The sequence below is a fragment of the Camponotus vicinus genome, unplaced genomic scaffold, assembly GCF_025532165.1.
Source record: "Camponotus vicinus isolate PSW18456_S1 unplaced genomic scaffold, iyCamVici1.0 SCAF_5, whole genome shotgun sequence".
NCBI classification, from domain to species: domain Eukaryota; kingdom Metazoa; phylum Arthropoda; class Insecta; order Hymenoptera; family Formicidae; genus Camponotus; species Camponotus vicinus.
Genome location: NW_028141977.1, coordinates 2,533,062 through 2,557,215, shown reverse-complemented (window position 1 = coordinate 2,557,215; position 24,154 = coordinate 2,533,062). Strand labels below are relative to the sequence as shown.

Here is a 24,154-nt window from a genome sequence, read left to right as displayed (position 1 = left end):
AAAGTTATATTTTTAAGAGATTTTTAAGAGTCCCAATCTCTTGGGACACCATTTAGATATTGTGTCATTAATTCTGCGATATTTTAATGAAACGTTAGTTATTTATAGCAGCGATTGAGAGATGACTAAGACACATAGCTGCAATAATCAAGTCATTTGTTTTATGCGCGTCATTTATTTGGCTTTTTCGAGCGTAAAGATATTGTATTCAGTAAGTACGATTGATAAGGAAGTAACTGATTTCCTTAGTCATTAAAGTATATATAAGCAATTTTCAATTTCGACAAATACAAACGACATCATGTCGCTGCCAACACGTTTATGCGCGTTTTTGCTGCTGATCAGCAGTTCATCTGCTGAGATTTTCAATAAGTCATGGTGGAACAACACTGTCTTCTATCAAATTTCTCAGAAGAGTTTCTATGATTCCAATGGTGATGGCATAGGCGATTTCAAAGGTATATTAATCGTTACTTGTTAATTGTATCGTATAAGACAAGAAGAACAGAATGAATAAATTAAATTAAAGAAGATAAGGATACAAAGAATAAAGTATTATTACATTTACATATATGTTATAATTTTATTCGATTAATTATTATACAGGGTTTAGCAAAAGTGTGGAAACCCCTTAATATTTCGAAAAATACGCATTTAAAAAAAAAATGTTTCATACAAAAGTTATAGGGTTTTATGTGGTGCATTACACAGCAACATTATTATGACCTCGAATAGCATTGTCAAGGTTATGTGAAGGTCACCTCCAACTTTTTAAATGGGACATCCTATATGCTTTTGCATATTCTTGTAGCTTATCTCGAGAGCTTTCCAAAACACTATAATTAAGTTAGTTTTCATTAAGTACTTTCCGAGTTATGAGGCTTCAAATCATTTCTTAATTTTACATAAACCATAAAATATCTTGTAAAATATTCATTTTTCGATTATCTTACCTTAATACTTTTATGTACAAAATAATGAGAGGAATCAATTAGTGTAAAGAAAACACACAGTTGTTTTTTCTTTACACCAATTGATTCCTCTCATTATTTTGTACATAAAAGTATTAAGGTAAGATAATCGAAAAATGAATATTTTACAAGATATTTTATGGTTTATGTAAAATTAAGAAATGATTTCAAGCCTCATAACTCGGAAAGTACTTAATGAAAACTAACTTAATTATAGTGTTTTGGAAAGTTCTCGAGATAAGCTACAAGAATATGCAAAATCATATAGGGTGTCCCATTTAAAAAGTTGGAGGTGACCTTCACATAACCTTGACAACGCCATTCGAGGTCATAATAATGTTGCTGTGTAATGCGCCACATAAAACCCTATAACTTTTGTATGAAACATTTTTTTTTAAAATGCGTATTTTTCGAAATATTAAGGGGTTTCCACACTTTTGCTAAACCCTGTATAATTATATTTAGTTAATTTCTGGCATACGTTTATTATTGAAAAATATTAAGGCTTTAAAGTAACGTAAGCCTAGTGTAGATATATTAAAATTTTAAATTTTGTTCTCTGATGTTATCAGGAATAACTTCAAAGTTACCCTACATAGTGGATACTGGCATCAACGCGATCATTTTATCGCCCTTATATTTGGGTCATGTGACCAAGTTTGGATATGCCATATATAATTTTACAGAAATTGATCCAATTTATGGTACACTGGATGATTTCAAGACTCTCGTGGCGAAAGCTCATGAACTCGGCCTAAAAGTGCGGTGGTTTGCCTACATCAGGATTTTTATATATAATATAATTTGATTGTTCATATTATGATCGTAATTAAATGTACAGAGTTACTGATTGTCTTCAGTCTGTCAAATATATCGATGTGTAGTATTTTCTTTGTGTGTAATTACTTTAGAGTATCCTTATAGGTGATTTTCGAAGCCATACCTAATTATACGTCTGACAAGCACCCATGGTTCCAAAAGGCTCTTCAAGGCGATGAGAAATATAAGGGATATTATATGTGGGCAGAAGGTAAAAATAAAGATAACAAAACTCCGCCTAATAATTGGATCAGTATATCTGGTGGTCCCGCATGGACTTATGTCGATTCACTAAAACAATGGTATCTTCATCAATACGATTATGGACTGCCTGATTTAAATCACTCAAATCCGGGAATAGTAGAGGAGGTGAACGTAAGTTTCAGAAAAAAGTTCAATTGTTCTAAAATGTTACTGTTTCTTTCCCTCTCTTTCTCTCTCTTTATATACATGTATATATGTATATATATATATATATATATATATATATATATATATTTCAATGAATATATATTATACTTCTAGAAGAGAACTTTCATAAAAATATGTTTCTAGTGGTTCAGTTACATTATTTGTGTTTTTAAAGAAACTATCACGTTTATATTTTCAATAAATTACGTTAATAAATCTTATCAATATTATTATTCCACAATTTAATAATAATTTTTATTATTTCTATTAAATCGAAGCGTTTAATATATTCTTTAACTTTTTGCTTGAAATAACAACTTTCACATATGTAATAAATATGTGAAAAAATAAAGTAAATCATAACATTATTTGTTAGCATTAATAATCTACATATTAATTCATTGTGTAATATTTTGTTATAGTATTTTTACATCGATTAAAAGTATATTATTTAATCTAGATTATAAATTTCTTCAGATAGCTTCTAATTTATATATACAATAGTTTCAGTGAAAATTTGTAATCTCAAATTGAATTCGAAATATAAATTTATGTCAAAAAACAAAATTTTATAATTAGCAAAATATATAAATAAGAGCGTATAAAACATTTTACACATTACAGCACTTTAGGCTTATTGTTAAAACTCCTAATGATTTTTGGAACCAATTATAGAATGTAATCAATTTCTGGTTGGATAGAGGAGTAGACGGATTCAGCATAATTTCCGCTCCGTATATGTTTGAGGATAAAAAATTGCGAGATGAGCCTAGAAGCTATGCGCCTGGTGCCCCCTCTGACGATTACAATTATTTGAATCACATTTACACCGTTAATCAAGAACCTACTTACGAGTTATTCGAATCTTGGCAAAAATATATGGATCAATATGCTGATCAATTTAACGAAGATCAAAAGGTCAGTAAAGCAATATTATTTTTTCAAATCTATATGTTTGTACTTATTGATTTAGAAAATATGCTCTTTCTAATTTCTCTAGGTACTGATGATAGAAGCGTATACCGATTTTCCACATACCATAGAATATTATAACTATGATGTGTTGCCTTTCAATTTCGGATTCATTAAAAATGTGACTGCTAATTCATCCGCGGAATATGTCAAAGAAGAAATCGACCTCTACATAAACTCATTGCCGAGTGGTACAATCGCCAATTGGGTGGTACGTATTCACACGAAGTCGTCATAATCTTAATGAAAAGATTTCATTTCTTTTTTCTGAAATTTAGCAGATTCTATATTTTCTAATTTACAATGTAAAGAAAGCATTTTATAATTCTTATTTGTATTGAATATTACAAATACGTCGCACTATGTAATTTTAAAGATAAACATTTTATTCCATTTTATTCCAAAAATAATTTAAGAAAACGGCGAAATTTACTATATGTATTATTGTGAGAAATTTGTATCTAAATTTACATAGTGGTAAATTTTTATCACATACATTTTCAGAAACTTTTCTAAGAAGAACCCAAGTTGTGCAAATTTCTGCTGTTCATTATTTGTTCTGCATATAAAACGAATTGTTAATAATTTATATATCAGTGAAAATTTGGTAAATGTTTACTTTAGGTTACACAGCTCGAATAATTTTTATTTTCACATATGTTGTAGAGGATACATTCCTAAGTAATACACCGTTTGAATTTTGCGGCGGTCTCTTTTCGTTTCTGAGATATGCACTTTTGAAGTTTCATACTTTTATGTTATCTTTTCGTTATATCCTATTTATATATTTACATTTTTTGTTTACATTTGTTCATTACGGTTTCATATTATATTTTACTTGTATGTTTATATTTTTTTGTTTACGTTTGCTATCTCTAATTAATATTCTAATATAAATATTCTAATAAAAAGAAGGTAAACAATTTAAATTTATATAGAATTTAATACAATTTAATGCAATTAAAAAATATTACAAATGTATGTGTACACATACACACACACACACACACACACACGCGCGCGCGCGCGCGCGGGGGGTGCAAGAGGGACCTTGGCCCCCCCCTCCCGCAACCACCCCGCCGGTAGGCAAGGTGGACCTCGCTTTACAACTTACAGCATATATCCATTGTGATTCAACTCTTCGCAATGCGTCCCTTACCGGCGGGGTGGTTGCGGGAGGGAGGGGCCCAAGGTCCCTCTTGCACCCCCCGCGTGTGTGTGTGTGTGTGTGTACACGTACATTTGTGATATTTGTTAATTGTATTAAATTGTATTAAATTCTATATAAATTTAAATTGCTGGGCCCTTTTTATGCATAATTACCTATATTTCTTCTTAAACATACATGATGTGGTAAAATTTTATTCGTGAAACTTTTTTTGTTAATAACTATTTAATAAATAACAAACGGCTAAAACCTTTTGAAAGTTATTCAGAAAGATGACCTCGGTAAATGTAAACAGAAAAATATAAACATATTTAGAATGTAACGAAAAGATGATACAAGTAATTATAAAATTTCAAAATCGCATATCTCAGGAACGAAGAGAGACCGCCGCAAAATTCAAACAGTGTATTACTTAGGAATGTATCCTCTACAACATATGTGAAAATAAAAATTTTTCGAGCTGTGTAACCTAAAATAAACATTTACCATGTTTAAGTTTCGTATTTTAATTACATTGATTTTAATTATAAAAATAATTGTGACAAATAGTATATCATATCAGATTTTTTGTTATCATTATGTTATATAAAAAAGAGAAAATTTATTTTTTTTTCAATTATAAATGAAGTTGAAATGTAATATGAACTATATTTTCTTAGTTGGGAAATCATGACAATCCACGCGTAGCCTCGCGTTTCCCCGGAAGATTGGATCAAATGACTATGTTGTCCATGATTTTGCCGGGTATAGCAGTGACCTATTATGGCGATGAAATCGGTATGGTGGATGAGAAGGATATATCCTGTAAGGATACACAAGATCCCGAAACCTGCTACGCGATTATATCTCGCACTCCAGAACAGACTCCATTTCAATGGAATGCGACGAGAAATGCAGGTAGAGACGAATTTTTGCGATTTACAATGTTTAATTTATTAACAATATATACGAGTATCTAAATCAAATCTGACTCAATTAATTATTCATTACGACAGGTTTTAGTACGGCGAATTTAACGTGGCTTCCGGTGAATTCAAACTATAAAGAATTGAACTTGGAGAAAGAGATGGGTATTAAGAATTCGCACTATGACATCTACAAAGATTTGGCCCATTTGCACGGAAAAGAACCAGCACTTACTAAAGGAAGCTATAGATCGTTCACGACGAACAATGGTACAGTCCTAGGTGTGATCAGAAACAGCGGTAATCGCTTCGTGCTGCTTCTGATTAACTTCAAGGATGACATCTCTCAAAATGTTAATTTGTCAGATCAAGATCTTCCGGAAACAATGAAACTCAAGGTTGCTTGTTCGGGATCTCATTCTTCTCTAAAACAACAGTAAGGCTTTTTAAATACTTTTTTAAATTCGTTCATACACATGCTTATAAATGTTATTAAGTAATTGTAATAGTAAAACTTTTTATTCGACAACGAAAATGTTATTTTAGGAACATCTAAAATCACTTTATTAACATTATAATTTTATTAAGTGTGTTTCTTAATCAAATTTTAATAAATAAAAACAATTTTCAGTCCAAAAAATAATTGTATGTTTTTAAATATGTTCGATAACAAATTTTTGTTTTTAATTAATTGCAATTATTTTAGTTATAGATATATTTTTTTATTTGAAACATATGTTATTACATATATAATTACATAATTCATAAAAAAGACTTTTCTTGATTTTTCAAGAAAAAAAACATACTTTATGTAAACTTTATAAATATTATATGATAATGTTGACATATGCTGTGTGCAGATATGTGATTCATTTTTATATATCTTTTCAGGGTTGATATAGGGAATATATATTTACCCAAGAAAGCCGCTGCAGTGTACACGTCTTTAAACATTCAATGAATATACTACCTTTGTACATATTTGAATAGACACTTTCTCGATCATGTATTTGTAAGTTACAATATTTCCTGCAATGAAAAATAATAAACAATACTTTGTTTAATTGTAACTTTTTAAAAAGTATCCTTACAAAATTGTAACATATATAATTTAAACATCCATGAATTAAACATTCAGAACTTCGAATTTATGTTACATGTAATATTATTAACATAATATTGATACAATATTAATATTAATATAATATTATTAATGATTTATAATATTAATTATTTTGTTACATTGTTTCTTCAAGAATTTAAAATTATATATTATTATACGCATTTAATTACATGTTAATATTTAATTCTATTGAATTGGTAATATATATTTTAAATATATAGAATATGTTAACATTGTTAATTAAATAATGAAATCATATACAAAATCTTTTAAAACCATTCTAATATATTACATTAATACAATAAAATAAGAAAAGACAATATCCATAGAATATTAATCTAATATTATGAAAAATTATCTCATTTATTAAATTAAATATATATCGATATATGAGAGCTATAAATTATATAACTATCATCATATTATGTTTGTATACTTTACATATACATATACATATATATATATATATATATATATATATATATATATATATATATATCATAAAAAGAAATGGACTAAAAATCGAACAGTGGCATTTAAGATTATTCAGAATGATAGCAGCATTATTTTTGTAGCTACTCAGTACATTGCTTGTTATCTCGAGTTTTCGCTACAAAGCTTTTATACGTTCCTCCATTGTATCAACGCAAATAAGTCTAGAAAGAAAAATACACAACATTAAAAGGAACAATGCACGTGAGAAAATTAATGTGATGTGTGCTAACTTATAATATAGACGTTTTCCTCTGACTAAAGCGATAAATCCTATCTTGAGCTTGTGCCTCCAACTATGGATTCCAATGAATGTCAAATAATAATAAATGATTGCCACCTATTAAATTCAATGCTATTCCACTTGTAGTAAATGAGAACAGCAAGATTCTTAGATCGGTATTTTAACTGTTAAAGAAATCTATTATATTTTGAAGCAAAAAATAGGACACATATGAGTATCCACTTTTTAAAATAAATTATAATAAAAAAACATGCTTAAATAACAATTTTTATCATCTATAGCATACTTGACGATCTTTAAAGTTGACATTTCCTTTTAAATTTGTTAAATGTGGCATCCTTTATTGAAGACAGGTGCGATGCTATAACGTCTATCAAAACAATCCATTGGGAAACGATAATAAATTTATTCTCTTTGTTTATTCTTTTATAAAATTCCTTTACTTATATTAAGCACAATCCCATCTGAATTATATATCACATTAATTGCACGCAAATAATGTCATGAGACTTTTTATAGATTATATGACGACTTTTTGTAGATAATTGTCATTCACTTTAGAACTAATGCGATCATTAAAGAAAATAATGGTTTTCAGCAATAAATAGATTTTCTGTTGCTCTCCTGTAAATACCAATGTCTTCCTCTTCTTCTTCCTTCAACAATATGACTCACACTTGTGACAATAAATCAGAATTCGCATTCATTATTCCACTGTGCTTCACATCATTGTGAACATCGAACGCGTGAATTATTGCCGACTGACAACACAATTGACGTAATCGTAGTAAAAGCACAAAAATCTTGACCGTTATTACATCGGAATCGCTAATAATTCATTTTGAGTTTTCGAAAATTGCATTTCTTTATTCTTGAAATAGAAGAACAAGGAACAGATAATAATTGTATGAATAAAATGTATTGTTTTATCATTGATACATTTTTAATGATTATATATAAGCATTAGTATTTTACTTCAGATTCAATATCTAGTTTATTTAAATTTGAAAAATAAGCAGGCATATCATATTTTTTATCATATCAAGTCAAACATATGTTTCTCTTTTGTTCTTTGAGCTAAGAATTATATAAATAGAGTACGGGAATAAATTAAAACTTTTTTGTATACGAGTTGTTTCTGTGCATCGAATTTCACTATCATCTCTTCAATAAATTTATTGGATAAGCTCTCTAAATCACCTTTTTCTATTAGTTTTTGCTTCTATTAGTTTTTTTAAGTAGTAAATCTTGATAATTATTTTTAATCTTTGATAGCTTATAATATTCTTGTCTACCCTTTCATATGAATAAATCATCAAGTGGCGAGCACTTGAGAAGTTTTAATATGGAGTATAAATCCAATGCTTTAATTTGTATAGATGTGCCACTAAGAGCTCATTGTTTATTTGCTTTAAGTTAATAATAGCAAATAGTTAATAATGCTTGATTCTTATGTTTGTACGATTGTTTATTTGCCTTAAGTTAATAAAAGCAAATAGTTAATAATGCTTGGTTCTTATGATTTCTTACTATGAGCTTCATCGAAGCTTCTATCATTTCTTTATCATTCTTTTTAATCTACAAAAAAATTTTAAATTGCGATTAAAACTCAAATTGGTTTCTATTATTCGCATTTATAAAATTTAAAGTTTTTATATTTTTACCTTTATCGGTTTTTATTTATTATAAATGATATTTCTAGACTTCAACATATAAACATATAACTTATATAATGTATATAAATATATTTTTATATTCTCGATTTAATATTTTACAGGGTGTTTCCGCAGCATACACATCATTAAGTCTAGATGCCCATCGTCAGGGGCATACTTTATTAGATTCGCTGAATAAGATTAGAATGCGAGTTCAACGGGGAGTAAGGAAAGGAAAATCTTATCATTTTATTATAGTAAATAATTGCGAAATTTAACAATATAGATAAAATATATATTTAATAATATATCTTATAAATTTATATGAAATATATTTTTAATAATATAGATAATAATAGTATATATAAAATATTCAATTCTAATAAATTGATAAATTTGTTTAATAACACATTATAACATTTAATTATAATATTTAATAATAAATATTAATATATATTAACATATATTAATAACGTAAATTTAATAAGTAAATTTAATAAATTTGAACAATTATAGTAAAAAATATAATAAACGAATATAATAAATTATACTTATAATGACAAATATTTTTGATCTTTAAATGTAATAAATTACAATAAATGTTCAATATAATCACCATCTTCTTCTAAACATAAAGCAATTCTGCGCATGAAATTTTCTTTCACACGACTTATCATGAGAGAAGTAATCTCCGCACATGCGTTACGAATTCTATTTTTAAGAATTTCTGCATTTTCCGGCGGGGTGTGATATATTTTATTTTTTAAGATGTTTCACATAAAAAAGTCCATAGGCGTAAGATCTATGGGCAGAGATCACTCTTCTGATAAAACAAGTGAGAGACATTTTCAGCAGGATTGCTCTATGTTTAGAAGAAATTAGTGATTATATCGAGTTTTTATAATTTATTATATTTAATTATATTTAAAATTATTATATTTATTATATTTAAAATCAAATAATTTTTCATTATAAGTATTTTTCATTATATTTGTCCAAATTTGTTTATTAAATTTTATTTATGTTATTTTATTTATTATTATTTTATTTATTATTAGATAAATATTTTATTTATATTATTAAATTTCACAACTGTTCATTATAATAGAATGATAAAAACAGATTCCTTTTTCCTTATTCCCATTTTGATCTTATTCTGCGAGTCCAGTAAAGCATGTCCCTAAGTGGGCAGATAGACAACCCGACTTAATGATGTGTATGTTGCGGAAACACGCTGTATGTCGTTATAACTGTATTATTTTTCGACAAGCGTTTAAGGACACTCTTCCGAATGTCATCATGGTACATATCGACGGATAGCAGATCGCGTTTACATCTGTTTCGCACTTTATCATTCCATCAAAATAATAAAGATGCAGGATATATTACTAATGTATCATCTTTATGATTTTCAAATAATAATCGGACACAATTATTTTAATAGATTAAATATATTGAATACATATTTATGTTATTAATTTAAATAATTCAAAATTTCAGGGAAAGAACAGTTATTTCACAAAATAGAAGAGCAAAAAATCTTACATCTTTCTCTGCCAAATTTAAAATAAATTTTTAAATACATATAGATTTTGCGATCATTCGCTATCTCTGTCATTTTTATCCATTGAATCTTTTTGAGCAAGAATAGTCATAATTAAAGATATTATAGTTAGTATTCTAAATCCATATATCGGTTGTAATAAAAAAAAATCCAAGGAAAATTTATCTTCTCTGACAATATAACGCTAAATTATTCTTTATTAAATATTTACCTAAAACACTACCACCCAATAAACACATGATGGAATATTAAACATTTATTAAACGTAAAGTTAGTATAAATGTGGTATAAGTATATCAGATAAACGTTTTAATTTTCATGGTTTTTATACAATCGTATAATATACGATAATGATATCCGTTTTTATTACGTTTGCATAAAACAAAACGGATTTTATGCGTTGAAAAATATTATATAAGAATACGAAAAGAAACGTTTAATTTCTAGAATGTATCTGCATCTATTTTATTTCTTATAATCGTATATTTATGTAATCGAGGAAACGTTTATTGAAAACGTATATAATTTATGAGAAAAATCTCATTTATAAATGTTTACAAAATTCTATTCTATAAATGGTATAATCTAAGTCTTTAAAACGTTAATAAATTGTTGCACGAATAATATATACACACCTGATTTTACAACTAAAATATTATACGACTAATAAACATATTTTATTATTATATATATTTGACCATATTTTGAGTTAAATATATGTAATAATAAAATGTTATTATTATATATATTTGACCATATTTTGAGTTAAATATATGTAATAATAAAATGTTTATTAGTCGTATATCGTCAATAAACGTTTCTCCGATTACATAAATATACGATTATAAGAAATAAAATAGACGCAGATACATTCTAGAAATTAAATGTTTCTTTTCGTATTCTTATATAATATTTTTCAACGCATAAAATCCGTTTTGTTTTATGCAAATGTAATAAAAACAGATATCATTATCGTATATTATACGATTGTATAAAAACCATAAAAATGATACATTTTCAACATTTATAATAATTACACGAACTTCCTTTTATAAACGTATCAAGATATATATATATATATATATATATATATATATGTATGTATTGCATTATATATACAATAATTATCTCTATAATATACGTGCATGTTATATTGACATGCATATTTTGAATTTTGATTATAGTATTTAATAATTTTATGAATATCTTTCTTCCCCTGAAACTAATGTGACACATAATTTTATTGTTAGAATAATAAGAGTAACGAAATAATAACGTCTTTATTTAACCGAGTTATTACAGTAAAATGATATACTCATAAGTATATCAGTACAAATTTTACTCATTGACTCACATGCTGGTGAATACATATTCTAATACATATAATGACTGTTTTACAGTTTGATAAGATATATTATTGCATTAAAATATAAATATTTTGACGATTTATAAAATATATTGCATGGCTTACATGCAATTACAGCTTATTGGAATAATCATTGCATTTTAATGTGTGTAAGTGTATTCTGAAGTGTACTCGTATATGTTTCATTTCCTGTGAAGAAAAATAAATTTATGGTTTAAGTGCATACACACACACATATATATATTCAACGGTAAGTATTATATATAAATTTTAATATCAAAATATATTAAAATATTAATTTATTACTATACATACTATATAATATAAATTGTAAAGATGTTATTAAGATGTCTTTTATAGTATTATAACAGTTCTTTATTAAGACGTCTTTAAGATATCTTTAAAACGTCTTATGTCCCGTTTGTTTTGTTTGGAAGTATTGCCAGCATACAAAGAACGTTAATATTCGTCTTTTGTTAAAACAAACGCTCTCTCGACTCCGCGCCCTCCGCGGTGAGCTGCTGCCAGTGCTGTCGCGCCGTTGCTACATCACTTCACAGTGTCGACAGCTCCACACGGATCATAGCGTTCCTGCTTACCTATTCCGAAGCTAATATTCGCCTGGTCCGAAAGCTTAAAATCTTGTCGGATTTTAATATTTTACTTTAATTAATTATCGCGCAAATGTGTTTGTACGTTGATGGTGTTGTTGATCATTTCTTTTATTGACGATTTTGTGTGGCTTACAAAAATTGAATTTCGACAACGTTTTCAAAGGTAAAAATTTTATTATATTTTTATATTTTGTTTCTCTTCTTTTTTTCTATTCTTTGTGTAATTGCAGTAAAAGTGTTTATACATTAGTATTTCATATTAACAATTATAATGGTTTTAAGGTTTTCATTGTATTACATAAGAGAGTTTTTTATAATTAATTTTTTTTTAATTATTTGAAGATTTATTAGTTAGAAAGACTAAAATGTTTATTATGCGCATGTGTCATATTTGATTAAATGTTAAACATTAAAACACAAGTTCGTAAAAGATTAATGTAATAGTTTTTTTTCCTTTATCTTAATATTATTGTGTTGCTTACAAATAATATATAAATTAATTTTGTATTATTTACAGCTATATTATCTATAGTATTATATAGCTTTTCCTAAACAGTCTTGCTTATAATTGCGCTTTTATGGCCTCAATATATACAATTCTGTATTAATAATAGAGATTTTATATCTGCTCTTTTATTACATTTACTATTACATTTTGTTTTATTATAGGTATTTTAAAAATTGTTTAAAGACGTAAATGTTACATTAAAAGATATCAGATCTCTTATTTTCAATATTTTATAATTGTTATTCACCGTTATATAAATCATTAAAATTAAAATTAAAATTAAAATTAAAAATGTGTGAGAATACGAAGCTTCTGAGCAATCGACAGTTGCGTCGAAAGATAAATAATGCAGTGCAAAACATATTATTGTCTTCGTGCACACAAACAAATAATTCTAATTTAACTTTTACAAATACACAAAATTTATGTTCACCTACATGCTATACAATTGGGAATAATGAAAGTGTTGAAATCGCTGTAGATACAGTAAATGCTACTTGATTTTATTACTTTGATCTTGGGTAGAGTTGTCAAAGTCAGGACAAAATTATCTTAAATTTTTAAATGGAATCATATTTTTTTAATGTAAACTGATTACCCTATCCAAGGTTAAAGTGATAAGATCAATAAATAGATATTTTTAAATCCTACAACTTTTGTTTGAAACATTTTCTTCGATGAAGCTTAATCTTTGAGATATTTTGTTGTATAAGTTAAAATGGGACGACCTGTATAATTGTATATAATACGTTTATTTAAAAACAAAAATTATTTAAAAGTATAATAAAAATAACGTATTTTAAATAGTCATTGCAATACATATTTTAAATAGTAATTGCAATACGTATTTTAAATAATCATTGCAATACATATTTTAAATAGTCATTGCAATACGTATTTTAAATAGTCATTACAATACGTATTTTAAATAGTCATTGTAATACGTTTATATAGGTACTCGTAATTCGTAAAAATTATGTATTCATAAAACGTAGTTTATTAGTTTATCAAATACGATTTTAATTGGTTTGAGAATAGCATTAGAAAACAAATAAATATAGTTTATGACAACGTATATCAGTTGGACATCACAACTAAAATTATACGCAATTGATATACGTTAAATCTATCACATTTAGACCTCCCGTAAATACTTGATTTAAACGTATAATATACCATCATGTGTTTATTGGGCAGGCGGCCTTTGTTGTTCTCTCAACAGAAACCATGCAAGAGCATATTGTTGTGTGACATTAATCGTACTTTTAATCTTCTTGGATCCTCTGTTTTTTATTAGATATTTTTATAACTTATCTCGAGAGTTTTTCAAAGCGCTATAATATTATACACTTTGCGATATCCGTTTTGAAGTTATCGAATCTTTTATGGTAAGATGTCTAACCAACTACGGCAAGATCGGTCATGGATCCAGACAACTTAAGTCTTGGTTGGATTCACCGATCTTGCTTTAGTTGACTAGACATTTTATCATAAAAGATTCAAAACAAATATCGCAAAGTGTATAAAATTTTAGCGCTTTAAAAAAACTATCGAGGTAAGCTACAAGAATGAGCAATAAAAAATAGGGAACTTGGTTTAAAAAATTTAAGGTGATTTTGCCCTGATCTTGATGGTAACGCCATCCAGATCAAAATTCATAAGATCAGTATATAGATCGTTTTAAATCCTACAACTTTTATCTAAAATATTTTTCTGTAAAACTTATAATTTTCAAGATATTTTAAGTCCCGATTATTTGGAACACCCTGTACACCTTGTCATTAAATCTGCGATATTCTAACGAAACGTTATTTATAGCAGTGATTGATTGATTATGACACATAGCTGCAGTAATTAAGCCATTTGTTCTATGTCATTTATTGGTTTTTTCGAGCGTAAAGATATTGTATTCAGTCAGCACGACTGATAAAGAAATAACTGATTTCCTTAGTCATTAAAGTATATATAAGCAATTTTCAGATTCGACAAGTACAAACGGCATCATGTCGCTGACAACATGTTTATGCGCGTTTTTGCTGCTGGTCAGCAGTTCATCCGCCGAGATTTTCAATAAGTCATGGTGGAACAACACTGTCCTCTATCAAATTTATCTGAGGAGTTTCTATGATTCCAATGGTGATGGCATAGGCGATTTAAAAGGTATATTAATTGTTACTTGTTAATTGTTTCATATAAGACAAGAATGAATAAATTAAATAATAAGATAAGAACACAAAGAATAAAATATTATTACATTCACATATATGTTTTAATTTTATTCGATTAATTATTGTATAATTATATTTAGTTAATTTCTGAGCATATACGTTTATTATTGAGAAATATTAAGGTTCCAAAGTAACATAAGTCTAGTGTTGATATATTGGCAAAATTTAAAACTTTGTTTTCTGATGTTATCAGGAATAACTTCAAAGTTACCCTACATCGCGGATACTGGCATCAACGTGATCAGTTTATCGTCCATATATTTGAGTCCTAATGTCAATTTGGGATATGACATATCTAATTTTACAGAAATCGATCCCATTTTTGGTACAATAGATGATTTCAAGACTCTCGTGGCGGAAGCTCATAAACTCGGCCTAAAAGTGCGGCGGTTTGCCTATATCATGATTTTATATATAATATAATTTGATTGTTCACAATATGATCGTAATTAAATGTACAGAGTTACCGATTGCCTTCAGTCTGTGAAATATATCGATGTGTAATATTTTCCTTGTGTATAATTACTTTAAAGTATCCTCATAGGTGATTCTCGATTTCGTACCTAACCATACGTCTGATCAGCACCCATGGTTCCAAAAGGCTCTTCAAGGCGATGAAAAATATAAGGGATATTATATGTGGGCAGAAGGTAAAGAAAAAGACAAAACTCCGCCTAATAATTGGATCAGTAAAGATGGTGATTCTGCATGGACTTATGTCAAATCACTAAAACAATGGTATCTTCATCAATACGGTTGTGGACTGCCTGATTTGAACTACTCAAATCCGGACGTAATAGAAGAGACGGAAGTAAGTTTAGAGAAAAGCTTAATTGTTCTACAATGTTACTTCTCTTTCCGTCTCTCTCTCTCTCTCTCTCTCCCCCCCCGCTCTCTCCCTCTCTCTCTCTCTCTCTCTCTCTCTGTATATATATATATATATATATATATATATATATATATATATATATACAGGGTGACCCATTTTAACTTAGGCAGCCAAATAACTCGAAAAATAAGCAAGATAGAGAAAAATGTTTTAGACAAAAGTTGTATGGTTTCGAGGGGGCCATAAGATGGTATCATTGGTTTGACCTTGAAGAGTCATTTGAAGGTCACGTGAAGGTCACTTCAATTTTTTTAAATGGAATACCCTATATATTTTTGTACATTCTTGTAGCTTATTTCGAGAGCTTTCCAAAACACTATAATTAAGTACCTTTCCGTTAAGTACTTTTTGAGTTATGATGCTTGAAATAATTTCTTAATTTTACATAAACCGTAAAATATCTTGTAAAATATTCATTTTTCGATTATCTTACCTTAATACTTTTATGTACAAAATAATGAGAGGAATCAATTGGTGTAAAGAAAACACATAGTTGTTTTTAAGAAAAAATATGGAATTGTTAATTGCAAATTACATATTTTTTCTTCGAAACAACTATGTGTTTTCTTTACACCAATTGATTCCTCTCATTATTTTGTACATAAAACTATTAAGGTAAGGTAATCGAAAAATGAATATTTTACAAGATATTTTACGGTTTATGTAAAATTAAGAAATTATTTCAAGCCTCATAACTCAAAAAGTACTTAACGAAAATGTACTTAATTATAGTGTTTTGGAAAGCTCTCGAGATGAGCTACAAGAATGTACAAAAATATATAGGATGTTCCATTTAAAAAAATTGAAGTGACCTTCACGTGACCTTCAAATGACTCTTCAAGGTCAAACCAATGATACCATCTTATGGCCCCCTCGAAACCATACAACTTTTGTCTAAAACATTTTTCTCTATCTTGCTTATTTTTCGAGTTATTTGGCTGCCTAAGTTAAAATGGGTCACCCTGTATACATGTATTCAGTTTAATATTAATTTTATTTATGTTTTAATAAAAAAAACTATCGCGATTATAATTTCAATAAATAACGTTAATAAATCTTATCAGTATTATTAGTATACAATCTAATAATAATTTTTATTATTTCTGTTAAATTGAAACGTTTAGTATATTTTTTAACCTATTGCTTGAAATATCAACTTTCACATGTAACAAATATGTCAAAAAATAAAATAAATTATAACATTATTTATTAGCATTAATAGTCTACATATTAATTCATTGTGTAATATTTTCTTATCGTATTTTTGCATCGATTAAAAATTTATTATTTAATTTAGATTATAAATTTCTTCAGATAGCTTCTAATTTATATATATAATAGTTTTAGTGAAAATTTGTAACCTCAAATTGAATTCGAAATATAAATTTATATAAAAAAACAAAGTTGTATAATTAGAAAAATATATAAATAAAAGCGTATAAAACATCTTACACATTACAGCACTTTAGGCTTATTATTACAGCTCTTAATAATTTTTGGAACCCATTATAGAATATATTGAACTTCTGGTTGGATACGGGAATAGATGGAGTCAACATAATTTCCGGCCCATATATTTTTGAGGATAAAAAATTGCGAAATGAGCCTAGAAGTTATGCGCTTGGTGCCACACGGGATGATTACAATTATTTGAAACATATTTACACCGCTAATCTAAAACCTACTTACGAACTATTCAGACATTTTAAAATGTACATGGATCTATATGCTGATCAATTTAATGAAGATGAAAAGGTCAATAAAGCAATATTATTTTGTCAAATCTATTTTGTACTTATTGATTTAGAAAATATGCTCTTTCTAATTTCTCTAGGTGCTGATTATAAATTCGTATACCGATTTTGCACATACAATAGAATATTATAAGTATGATACGTTGCCTTTGAATTTCCTAGTCATTAAAAATGTGAATGATAATACGACTGGGGGATATGTCAAAGAAGGAGTTGATCTCTGGATAAACTCAATGCCGAGCGGTAAAGTCGCCAATTGGATGGTATGTATATATTCACACTGATCATCATAATGAAAAGATTTTATTTCTTAATTTTGAAATTTAGCAGATTCTATATTGTCCTACTTTAATTACAGTGTAAGGAAAGCATTTTACATTTCTTACTTGTATTGAATATTATGTATGCGTCGCATTATATGATTTTGAAGATAAATATTTTATTCTATTATTCTCTTAATAAAAGCTTTTGAAGAAAACAACAGAATTTACATCTAAATCTGCAATCATGAGAAATTTTTGTCTAAATTTACATAGTTATAAATTTTTATCACATATATTTTTAAAAACTTTCCGGAGAAAAGTCCAAGTTGTGCAAATAAAAATTTCTGCTATATATTATTTACTATACATATAAAATAAGTTCCCAATAATTTATATATAAATAAGTTACAAAGGCTTAGTTTTTTTTTTAATATTATCTTATATTTTGTATTTTTGATAAAAAATTTTCATCAAAATGTTTAATTCTCATATTTTAGTTATATTAATTTTAATTATAAAAATAATTGTGACAAATAGAACAGCATTTCAGATTTTTTGTTATTATCATGTTATATAAAAAGAGAACTTTATTGTTTTCAATTATAAGTGGAGTTGAAATGTAATATGAACTATATATTTTTAGTTGGGAAATGATAACAATCCACGCGTAGCCTCGCGCTTTCCCGGAAGATTGGATCAACTGACTATGACGTCCATGATTTTGCCGGGCATGGCAGTGACCTATTACGGTGATGAAATCGGTATGGTGAATGAGGATATATCCTCGAAGGATACACAAGTTCTCGAAGCACGCAAGGCATGCAAAGCGCATTACGCGGCTATATCTTTCAATCCAGAACGGACCCCATTTCAATGGAATGCGAAGGAAAACGCAGGTAGAAGACAAATTTTTGCGATTTACAGTGTCCAATTTATTAACAATGAATTTCTAAATCTGAATCAATTAATTATTCTTTATTGCAGGTTTTAGTACGGCGAATTCGACGTGGCTACCGGTGAATCCAAACTATAAAGAGTTGAACTTGGAGAAAGAGATGAATAGTAATGAATCACACTATAAAATCTATAAAACCTTAGCCTATATGCACCGAAACGAGCCAGCACTTACCAAAGGAAGCTATACATCGTTCACGACGGACGATGGTGCAGTCTTCGGTGTGATCAGAAAATATGGTACTCGCTTCGTAGTACTTTTGATTGACAGGGATGACATCTCTCGAGAGATTGATTTGTCAAATCATGATCTTCCGGCAAGAATGAAACTCAAGGTTGCTAGCTTGGGTTCTCGTTCTTCTTTAAAAAAACGGTACGGTTGTTTTTAAATACTTTTTTAAATTTGTTTATACACATACTTATAACTATAAATGTTATGAAATAATTGTAATAGTAAAACATTTTATTCGGCAACGAAACTAATTTTTTCAGAAAATCCAACATTACTTACAGTATTATTAACAAGTATTAGTATTTCTTAGTCAAATTTATACAATAATTAAGAACATTTTTTACTCTAAAAAATAGTTGTATATTTTTAAATGTATTAGATAACAAATTTGTGCTTTTAATTAGTTGCAATTTTTTCTCATTTTAGATATAGATATATTTTTTATTTAAAACATATATTATACTAAATACATAATTATATACATAATTGATAAAAAAGCTTTTCTGGATTTTCCAAAAAAACATACTTTATGCAAACATTATTTTATTATAAATATTGTATGGTGATGTTGACAGGTGCTGTGTGCAGATATGTAATTCATTTTTATATCTTTTACAGGGTTGACATAAACAATATATATTTACCTAAGGCAGCCGCTGTAGTGTACACGTCTTTAAACATTCACTGAATATGCTATCTTCGAAGTACATATTTGAATAGACACTTTCTCGGTTATGTATTTATAAATTACAATATTTCCTGCAATGAAAAATAATAAATAATACTTTATTTAATTGTGACTTTTTAAAAGGTATCCTTACAAAGTTGTAACATATATAAATTAAACATCCATAATTTTAAATTTATGTTACATGTAATATTATTAACATAATATTAATACAATATTAATGTTAATATAATGTGAATATGTTAAATTTATTATGTTAAACATTAATTACGTATTATAATCAATTTATATATTATTGAATTTTGTTGCATTATTTCTTCAAGAATTAAAAATTATATATTATTATACGTACTTAATTACATTAATTACATGTTAATATTTAATTTTCATTGAATTATTAATATATTTTAAATATATAGAATATGTTAACATTTTTAATTAAATAATTAAATCATTTACAAAACCTTTTAGAACCGTTCTAAAATATTATATTAATACATTAAAATAAGAGAAGACATTATCCATAGAATATTAATCTAATATTATGAAAAATGATCTCATTTATTAAATTAAATATATATCGATATATGAGAGCTATAAATTATATAACTATCATCATATTATGTTTGTATACTTTACATATACATATACATATATATATATATATATATATATATATATATATGTATATATATATATATATATATATACACATATATATATCATAAAATAAAATGGGTTAAAGAACGAACAATGACATTGAAGATTCAGAATGAACTTCATAGCAACATTATTTTTATCACCACTCAGCACATTGATCATCGGTATCTCGAGTTTTCGCTCTTACAAAGCTTTTATACGTTCCTCCATTGTATCAACGCAAATAAGTTTAGAAAGAAAAATACTCAACATTAAATAGAACAATGCACGTGAGAAAATTAATGTGATGTGTACTAACTTATAAATATAGACGTTTTCCTCTGACTAAAGCGATAAATCCTATCTTGAGCTTGTGTCTCCAACTATGGATTCTAATGAATGTCAAATAATATAATAAATGATTGCCACCTACTAAGTTCAATCCTATTCCACTTGCAGTAAATGAGAACAGCAAGATTCTTAGATCGGTTTTTTAACTGTTAAAGAAATCTATTATATTTTGAAGCAAAAAATAGGACACATGAGTATCCACTTTTTAAAATAAAATATAATAAAAAAACATGCTTAAATAACAATTTTCATCATCTATAGCATACTTGACGATTTTTAAAGTTGACATTTCCTTTTAAATTTGTTAAATGTGGCATCCTTTATTGAAGACAGGTGCGATGCTATAACGTTTATCAGAATCCATTGGGAAATGATAATAAATTTATTCTCTTTGTTTATTCTCTTATAAAATTCCTTTAATTATATTAAGCACAATCCCATCTAAATTATATATCACATTAATTGCACGCAAATAATGCCATGAGACTTTTTATAGATTATATGATGACTTCTTGTAGATTACTGTCACTCACTTTAGAACCAATGGGATCATTAAGAAATACCATGGTTTTCAGCAATGAGTAGATTTTCAGTTATTTTCTTGTCAATACTAACATCTTCCTCTTCCTCTTCCTTAAATGATATGATGATATGACTCACTCGTGACAATAAATCAAAATTTGCATTCATTATTCCACCGTGTTTTACATCATTGTGAACATCGAACCCGTGAATTATTGACGACTGACAACACAATTGACGTAATCGTAGTACCAAAATCTCGAGCGTTATTACATCGGCATCGCTAATAACTCGTTTTGTGTTTTCGAAAATTGCATTTCTTTATCTTGAAATAGAAGAACAAGGAACAGATAATAATTGTATGAATAAAATGTATTGTTTTATCATTGATACATTTTTAATGATTATATAAGTATTAGTATCTTACTTCAGATTCAATATCTAGTTTATTTAAATTTGAAAAATAAGCAGGCATATCATATTTTTTACCATGCCAAATGAAACATATGTTTCTTTCTTGCTCTTTGAACTGAGAATTGGGTAAATAGAGTACGGGAATAAATTAAAATTTTTTTGTATACGAGTTGTTTATATGCATCGAATTTCACTATTTTACCTCCTCAATAAATTTATTAGATAAGCTCTCTAAATCATCTTTTTCCATTAGTTCTCGCTTAGTTCTTCTAAGTATTAAATATTTGATAATTATTGCGAATCTTTGATAGCTATAATATTCTTGTTGCCTACCCACATCTCTTTCAGATGAGTAAATCATCAAATGGCGAGCACTTGAGAAATTTTAATGTAGAGTATAAAATCCAAAGATTTATTTTGTATATATGTGCCACTAAGAGTCCATCGTTTATATGCTTTAAGTTCGCAAATGGCTAATAATGCTTGACTCTTATGATTTCTTACGATATGAGTTACATTGAGTATCACTCTTTTTCAGTTAATCTACAAAAAAATTTTAAATTGCGATTAAAACTCAAATTGGTTTCTATTATTCGCATTTATAAAATTTAAAGTTTTTATATTTTTACCTTTATTGGTTTTTATTTATTATAAATGATATTTCTAGACTTCAACATATAAACATATAACTTATATAATGTATATAAATTTAGTTTTATATTCTCGATTTAATATATCCCCTAAAAAAAACCTTATAAAGGTAAAAAAATACGCCAAGTACATAAAAAAAATCAAAAAATCTAAAAGAGTGATAAAAATAAAATATTTAAAAACCGATATGAGATCAATACTATTAGCCAAGTACAATAAATTATGTGATATTAATTCGTAATCGATACTAAGTGAGTTAAGATTACTTTAATTCCTAAAGCATTTTTTATATGATGTATATAATTTAAAAAAGTTTTACACAAATTCTAAATCGCATAAATGACCTTCAGGTCGAAGTGAGATATGAAAACTTGGCGTGCCCCGTATTTAAATCATATAGTTTAAAACAGGAAAAAGCTAGATTTTTGATGGGCCCCATGTAAAATTTAAAATTACACTACGGACCGCGCACGCGCGTAGCTAAATTTCGAACTTATATATCTTGTCTCCTCTGTATTACATGGAAATCATCACATAGAGATTAGGCAAAGTGAAATCTCTTTTTTTATGAGTTTTTTTATTTTCTCTGCAAGTAAAGTTTAATTGTTGTAAGTCGGATTGAAAAGCTTCGCAGGTCGTTTCTGACCCACAGGCTGCCTGTTGCACATTCGTAGTCTAAAGTTTATTTTATAAAAATGTAAATTGTACTTACTAAATGAAAGGATTAACAAATATATATTGTATATATGTATATTGTATAATCAAATTTTTTATTTTATTCAAGATATATAAACGACGGAGCGGGAGGGGGGGCACGCCAAGTTTTCATATCTTACTTCGACCTGAAGGTCATTTATGCGATTTAGAATTTGTGTAAAACTTTTTTAAATTATATACATCATATAAAAAATGCTTTAGGAATTAAAGTAATGTTAACTCATTTAGTATCGATTACGAATTAATATCACATAATTTATTGTACTTGGCTAATAGTATTGATCTCATATCGGTTTTTAAATATTTTATTTTTATCACTCTTTTAGATTTTTTGATTTTTTTTATGTACTTGGCGTATTTTTTTACTTTTATAAGGTTTTTTTTAGGGGATCTCACTGCTTTTTGTAAAAAATATTATTTCTACAGAAAATATATGTTAGATTTTTTAAAGATATTTTTTTATATACTTGACGTATTTTATTTTACCGTTATAAGGTTGTTTCTAAAGGGATATCACCACCTTTTTGTAAAAATTTATATTATTTCTGCAAAAAATATATACGCATTCTTAAAAATCTTTACTAAGGGTAAGTAGCGTATTTTCACAAGGTTTCATTTTCTAGATATTAGAGTTCACTCCCAAGGGGTGGTTTTTGAATATTGTTATAATACGATAAATTAGTCTCCTTAGAAGTCTTATCTAACGGTACAGTTTTTATATTTTTGTGATACCGTTTTCGAGATAGATTAGATTTTACCCCCAAGAGGTTTTTGAAAATTGTTATGCGATAAATTAATCTTTCACACGTATACACACATCATATACACATATACACATATCACACATATGCACACACATGTACATAAATGGTTTTGTTTCCTAAAGCATTTTTGCACACTAAAGCGAATAATATATGCGCGGTATGAACGCAGTTTGAGGGACAAAATCACTTTGAATGTGTGCGTGCGAAGATACGTTCATGAGTCTGAACCTTATGACGGAAAATGAAAAATGTCACAATTCTGACATGCGATTATCA

At 27.3% G+C, this 24,154-nt stretch overlaps 2 protein-coding genes, 1 long non-coding RNA gene and 1 pseudogene across 3 annotated transcripts; 2 read left to right on the top strand and 2 right to left on the bottom strand.

Moving 5' to 3' along the window:
* The first annotated feature begins 301 nt into the window (after positions 1–301).
* On the top strand, positions 302–6,293 carry LOC145971698 (maltase 1-like). Its single transcript, XM_083099642.1, has 8 exons — positions 302–458; positions 1,544–1,731; positions 1,896–2,165; positions 2,877–3,119; positions 3,202–3,384; positions 5,001–5,238; positions 5,337–5,682; positions 6,138–6,293. The coding sequence occupies exons 1-8, from the start codon at positions 302–304 to the stop codon at positions 6,205–6,207; spliced, it is 1,695 nt and encodes a 564-aa protein (XP_082955768.1). The 3' UTR covers positions 6,208–6,293.
* Positions 6,294–6,702: 409 nt separating this feature from the next.
* Positions 6,703–23,065, bottom strand: LOC145971832 (transcription termination factor 2-like; annotated as a pseudogene).
* LOC145972021 (maltase 1-like) lies at positions 12,249–19,926 on the top strand. Its single transcript, XM_083100187.1, has 9 exons — positions 12,249–12,467; positions 14,793–14,972; positions 15,234–15,421; positions 15,585–15,851; positions 17,442–17,684; positions 17,764–17,946; positions 18,590–18,842; positions 18,931–19,273; positions 19,751–19,926. Exons 2-9 carry the CDS (start codon positions 14,816–14,818, stop codon positions 19,818–19,820), a joined length of 1,704 nt encoding a protein of 567 aa, XP_082956313.1. The 5' UTR covers positions 12,249–12,467; positions 14,793–14,815; the 3' UTR covers positions 19,821–19,926.
* LOC145972022 (uncharacterized) lies at positions 19,783–21,658 on the bottom strand. Its single transcript, XR_014439023.1, has 3 exons — positions 21,344–21,658; positions 21,077–21,251; positions 19,783–19,891 (listed from the first exon to the last, which is right to left on the bottom strand). It is a non-coding gene; the product is annotated as an uncharacterized LOC145972022 (long non-coding RNA).
* Positions 23,066–24,154: the final 1,089 nt, after the last annotated feature.